This window comes from Acytostelium subglobosum (genome assembly GCF_000787575.1).
Source record: "Acytostelium subglobosum LB1 DNA, scaffold: scaffold11, whole genome shotgun sequence".
In the NCBI taxonomy this organism is placed as follows: Eukaryota; Evosea; class Eumycetozoa; order Acytosteliales; family Acytosteliaceae; genus Acytostelium; species Acytostelium subglobosum.
Genome location: NW_012236522.1, coordinates 541,468 through 547,467, shown reverse-complemented (window position 1 = coordinate 547,467; position 6,000 = coordinate 541,468). Strand labels below are relative to the sequence as shown.

The following is a 6,000-nucleotide window of genomic DNA, read 5'->3' as shown; positions in this document are numbered from 1 at the left end:
TATCYCTAYGTTGYTGTTGTTGTTGTTGTTGTTGTCGWTTMTRTTGATGTTGTTGATATTGCTGTCCACTTTGTTGGAGATTATATTGTTGTTGTTGTTGTTGCTGCTGTTGCTGCTGTTGTTGTTGTTGGTATTGTTCGTATGTTGGATGATGATACTGCTCATTCTTTGATTGCTCACCATCATTTGTAATGGATTGAGGAGGATTATAATATTGATGAAGGTTGGATATGCAGCTACCGAGGAAATTCAACGATGACTTGAAGTAGCTCTTGGTGGTCTGTGTGATCTGGGGCGCCAACTTGTTCTTCTCATGAAGGAAGTCGATCAGCCACTGAGTGTAAGAGTCACGATGCTTGTCCAACAGGTTCTCAAAGTACTCCTCGGCCTCTCTCGATGGCAGTCCAGGACTGAACCTGCTGGCGACCTGATTCTGTACATAGTCCATTGTGAACTCATTTGTTGCATCTGTCGCGTCCAGCTTTGTCAAGAATGACAAGTGATACAGGAAGTACGATGCCTCCTTCCTCAGCACAGCATAGATGATCGTGCATATCCTAATGAACTCCTTCCTGTCAAACATAATGATCTGCATCACACTCTCATAATCCTTACTATGTCTCAAGAAGTTGGACATGGGTGTTGGTTCCTAATGTGTTGCGAGTCAGTGAGTGATTGAGCGATCAAACAAAGTGATGGAACACTTACCTTGCCAAGGACAAAACCATAATCAATGTGGAAGAACTTGCCATCACGTGTGATCATGACATTCTCATTGTGACGATCGCCAACGCCTAGGAGATGTGTGATGACTAACCATGCTGCTACACTGTGGCCAAAGGTCTTAATCTTGGTGTGATGATCCTCTGGCTTGAGTGATCGCTTGAGATAATGATGTATCTTGTTCTCGGTGCTGCCAGTGTGTTCTGTGGATTTGTTGTAGATCGACAGCAGTGTCTCTGCATTGGGTACCACCTCGATGAATCCATACTCGCTGCCACAGGGTAAAACAGTGTAGGTGACGATGGAGCTGAGCAGATTGCGTATCTCCTCAGACTTCTCCACGAACAGTGCCTTCTGGGCCACCTCAAACTGTGCTTTGAGGTTCAGATACGTGTCGTTCTTGAGCGTCTTTCTGAAGCCATTGATGGCGGACTGGATGGCGTACTCGTCCTTGGCCTTCAACAGGTTGCCAATCAGCGGGTCAAAGTTCTCGCGAGCCGGTGTGGAGTCTTGCGACGAGCAGTCAGGGTTCATGATGATGTCGGATATCTCGGGCATACTGATCATCTCCATAATCTCCTTGGAATCGATCGATCGCGATGTGTACATGCATATGGCATTGACCATTGCACTAAAGTATGCCGACGAGTGTCTGTACTTGAGCTTGATGAATGAGTCGATGTTGTTCTTCAAGATCCTGCACATCATTGAGATTATGTTCAGAATGACACGGTCCTTTCTGACGTCGTCCTTCTTGAAGATCAGGTCCATACTCTTCTCCTCTCCCGTCTCAGAGTGCACGAGATGGAATGTGAGCTTGAGTGGCCTTGTTGCGCTGTCCTTGATGGTGGCGGTCTCCTTGTTGATACCCTGGATGGTGTACAATGGGTTGAGGGGATAGCGAATCTCCTTGCACTTGGCTAGCAGCTCTTCGATCTTGGTCAACTGCGCCATCAACTCTGGTCCATTGGTCGTGGGCATGCCCTCGAGGAAGCTCAGCAGCTCAAAGCCATCAATGAAGCCTCCACGATTCTTGAGGTCGGGATTCGAGATGAGCTCCAACTTTAGACGCTCGTACTTGGAGTCGAAACCGTTCTGGCAGTTCTTGAGCTCCCACAGCGTGAAATGAGCGATCACTGGCGAGCCCAGTGCCCTGTCAAACAGGAACTTCTTTAGCTTTGAGCTGTTGAACGGCTCGAACCTTAGGAAGTACACCAGTTGGGGGATGTAGTAGACGAGGTCATCGTTTGAGATGGACTCGAGGATGCTGACGGCAAAGTCTCGGATCTCATGGTTGGTGATGTTCTCGTCGAGCAGTGGGAAGACATCCTTGACAGAGATCTTGGGCTCACAGGAAGAGGAGCACATGAGGTAGTAGCAGTTCATCGATTTCTTCTCGGACGACTTGATGATCTGCAACACCTTCTCCAGTTTGTGAGCGGGCAGCTTGCTCCACACGATCGACTCGAGAAGCTTCAGCACCCACTTGGAGTGGCCCTCCAAGAACTCTTTGTTTCGCCACAGAGCAGCACGCTCGTACTCTTGGAACTTCTGTGTGCTGAACGAGTACTGAATGGCACGAATGTGTGACAGGTATGATATGGTTGCCTTGCGCCACATCTTGTTCACTGCAGAGAATCGTCTGATCATTGAGAACTTGAGTGCCAACAGCTCCAATGATGAAACAATGCCATTGTACTCCTTGTTGGTCGATAGATGAACATGACATTGCTTGCAGACCCTCAAATTGGAATAGAGATACCTGTCCTTGAGACTCTCATAGACAGGTTTCTCAATCGACGAGTAGTCAATCGCATGGTTTGTACAAGTTGAGCAAAAGATGTATCCTGTTTGAATGGAGAGATGATGTGTGAGTATGGGTGAGGCAATGACCTGCTGGCAAGTCCAGTACTTACCACAATTGCGACAATGTGTCCTTCGGACATAGAGGTTAAACTTCAACTTGCAGGAATGACACTCGTTGACACTGTTGTCCTCGACTGGCTTGATGAGCTTGCGTGGCTTCATCTCGGTTGATATGTCTTTGGCCATGTTGCTCTCCAAGGCCAAGATGCTCGAACGACTGGCGTTGAAATCGACGATCGAGTCATAGACACCAGACTCTGTGTAGTTGAACTTGTTGTAGTTGCACTCGGCAATGATGCGGGCATGCTCAGTTGGATCAAACCCGCCGTTGAGCGGCTCAAAGCCAAAGAAGTTGCGTGCATCGTACTCTGATCTTGTGTCCTCTAGCCTGTCCTCGAGCACGTGTCGAATGGCTCTGATCAGGATGTTGTCTACGAGTTCAAAGTAGTGCGCTGTGAGGATGAACTTGTCGAGTTGTGGTCCTTTCTTGGAGAGGTCGACGCTGCGGTAGAGAAGAGACTTTACAGTGTTCACCTTGGGCTTTCTCTCAAAGATTGGTGGGTAATAATGATTGTGATTGTGATCATGTGGTGACATTGGATTGTGTTGCTCACTTGTTGGACTTGTATCGACTTTGTCAAAGTCGAGGTAATCGTTGCAGTCGTCCAAGTTCTGGCTCTCCATGCTGTCACCCATCACAATATGTTGTGGTGTTGGTAATGTAAAGTTCTCGAAATCATCGTACCTTGTGGCATAGTTGTTGTTGTTGTTGTTGTTGTTGTTGTTGTTGTTGTTGTTGTTGTTGTTCTTGATGTTGTTGTTGTTATTGTTATTGCTCGGTTGTACATTGGATTGTTCAGAGGCAGCGATTGTGGTCAAAGGTATCTTTAAGATTTGTTGGAATGTTGGTTTGGTCCTGTTGATTGGTGAGCTGATAGGTGTTGATGGCGCAGATGACAATGGTGAAGATGTTGTCGATGATGATGACGTTGATGATGTAGTTGTAGCCAATGGAGTGTTCGAGTACTTGTTGATCAAGTCATCAAATGTTTCAATAAAGTCTAGAACAAACTTGACTGATGTACTATTCATTGGTATATTTGCTGGAGCAAAGATCAGTGTCTTTACAGGTTGTTTCTCGCATTCTCTCTTTAACATCGCAGAGTAAGTATTCATCCATGATGGTATAGTTATCTCCTCCTTATCAGGTAGGATCAACTTTATACTATTACTAGTTTTGTTCATTGTTTGTAGTATATAACTACCTCACAAAGCTAGACAAAGTGTATATATATATTATGTGATGATTGGTATTTGATTGATTGATTTGATTGATTGATTGATCGTTGTAATAATGATATATTAAGTATATTGATTGATTGATTGAATAATTGATTATTGTTGGGATTTAATGTTAATGTACAACAACATATAAATATTTATATGATTTTATATATATATACAGATAGTAAGGTAGAATTGTGAATGAGTTTGGTCTCGTGTGGAGTGAACTTGAGTCAAGTCACTCTACTTCTACACACTCCACAGTCACACACACTCAATACTTCTCACAATTCCGCAACGTTGTGATGTATGTGTGGTTGTCACTTGGGGTGGTGGGTCCTTCCATTCGAACAAATGAATGAATACACTTGACTTGAGAGTTCAAGTTCAGGAGATAGAGATTGAATGTAATAATGATATAGATATGTTATTCATTTATTATAATAATATTATAATATTATCTTCGAGACTTTGATGATTTATACTTTTCTCTCTCTTCTTGTAACTCTTTGAGTTGACTTGTTAGATCGATAACCTTCTTCATCAATTGTAGATCACCATATTGTTTCGCTTTGGCATGTGATAGTTTGGCCATGAGATGAGCCTGGTCGGAATTGTCGGTGAACAACTTCCTGCTCCATGACATACGACTAGGTTTATCAAACAGTTGCACTTGGTGCAGACGTCGGTAGCACTCCAAAGCATCAATGTGGCTGTCAAAGGACATGTAGCATGTTCCATTGTGCTCGCTGACTGCCAGATTCGCCGTCTTCTTTGCCTTTTGAAGGTGCAGCTTGAAGCCGCCGCGCAAGGTCAAGTGTTGATCCAGCTCTTGTCTCAAACCCTCCTCGTCGACACTGTTGGGGATGCCCTTCAGCTTCAACACTGTCATTGCTCCAATGACCTTGTATCTGATGCCCTGTGTGAATAGACCATAGAGTCCAAACTTCTCCACGATGGCCTCTGGCTTGGAGTCGTTGAGCAGCAGCTTGGTCTTCTCGTCCATCGAGTCTGCATCCAATGGTGACGGGGACACAGTCGAGTGTTGAATGACATCGTCAAAGTCCGTCAAGGTGTTGTAACGAATGGCACAGAGAATAGAGGTGAAGTCTCCACCTGGGGCATTGTCTTGGACAAAGTCCCAGAACATGGCGTCGATCTTGTAGGGGAAGTCCTTGTGAATAGCGTTCTCCAGCTGAGCAGGGTCAAGTTGGCGTGGAACACGCTCAATACACAGACACACCTGTTGGTAAAGAGGCTTGGAGTGTTTCTCGTTGCATTCGTCCAGCATATCGTTGTACTTCTTGATGAAGCCATAGTAGTCCTCCAAGGGTGCAGGTTGCATATATGCGTTTGAATCGTTGGTGTAGCCACCCGACCTCGATCGGCCTGTCCTGCCACTCGCATCGACTTTATAGTCGTCCAAGTTAAGCTTGACATCACGGAGGATTTCTGCTGCAGACCTTCTTGGGGCCGAATTTGCTGTTGTTGTTGTTGATGTTGTTGTTGTTGTTGTTTGGGTTGATGATGATGCAGGTATTGATTGGAATGGTAGAGAAATGTCTGTTGACGACTTGGGTGTCAAACCCAGCGATTTAAGTTGCTCCTCGATACTATTCGGTGTTCTTTGCCTCTTGTCCTCTTTCTCAGCAGTAAAGATTGGCTCTTCAAACTGGTCCATGAGATCCAAATCATCATCATTTTGTTGTTGTTGTTGTTGCTGCATTGTCTGCTTCTGTTGAATAAAAGTATTTGAGTTATCCTTTGGGTCTGTTCTAATCTTTCCAAAAAGACGTGTAAAGATTGATTCTGTTGTTGTCGTCGTCATGTCTTGTTAGTCAAAGGAGCCACAGAGAGGGCATACACATAATGACATACCATAGTCAGGAGTGGACGATGACTTTGTGTCTGGCTCTCCATTCGCTGATGTATACATGTCATTGCTGTTGTTGTTGTTATTGTTACTATATTGTCTTGTTGCATTGACTGCTACTATATTATTATTGTTGCGAATGTTTAACAACATCATTGATGATGCGGAGGAGATGGAGCGAGCCAATACACCATCAACAATGTATGACGTTGTCCTCTTTAAACCAATCATGATTACTCTCTAATATATATATA

General features: G+C 44.6%; 2 protein-coding genes across 2 annotated transcripts; both read right to left on the bottom strand.

Moving 5' to 3' along the window:
• Positions 1–80: 80 nt before the first annotated feature.
• Positions 81–3,747, bottom strand: SAMD00019534_060900 (hypothetical protein; the record flags this gene model as incomplete). Its single annotated transcript, XM_012898688.1, has 4 exons — positions 81–115; positions 181–649; positions 709–2,570; positions 2,640–3,747. 4 exons carry the CDS (start codon positions 3,745–3,747, stop codon positions 81–83), a joined length of 3,474 nt encoding a protein of 1,157 aa, XP_012754142.1.
• A 583-nt stretch (positions 3,748–4,330) lies between these two features.
• SAMD00019534_060890 (hypothetical protein) lies at positions 4,331–5,977 on the bottom strand (the record flags this gene model as incomplete). The annotated part of the gene is made up of 3 exons (XM_012898687.1): positions 4,331–5,355; positions 5,461–5,682; positions 5,752–5,977. 3 exons carry the CDS (start codon positions 5,975–5,977, stop codon positions 4,331–4,333), a joined length of 1,473 nt encoding a protein of 490 aa, XP_012754141.1.
• Positions 5,978–6,000: the final 23 nt, after the last annotated feature.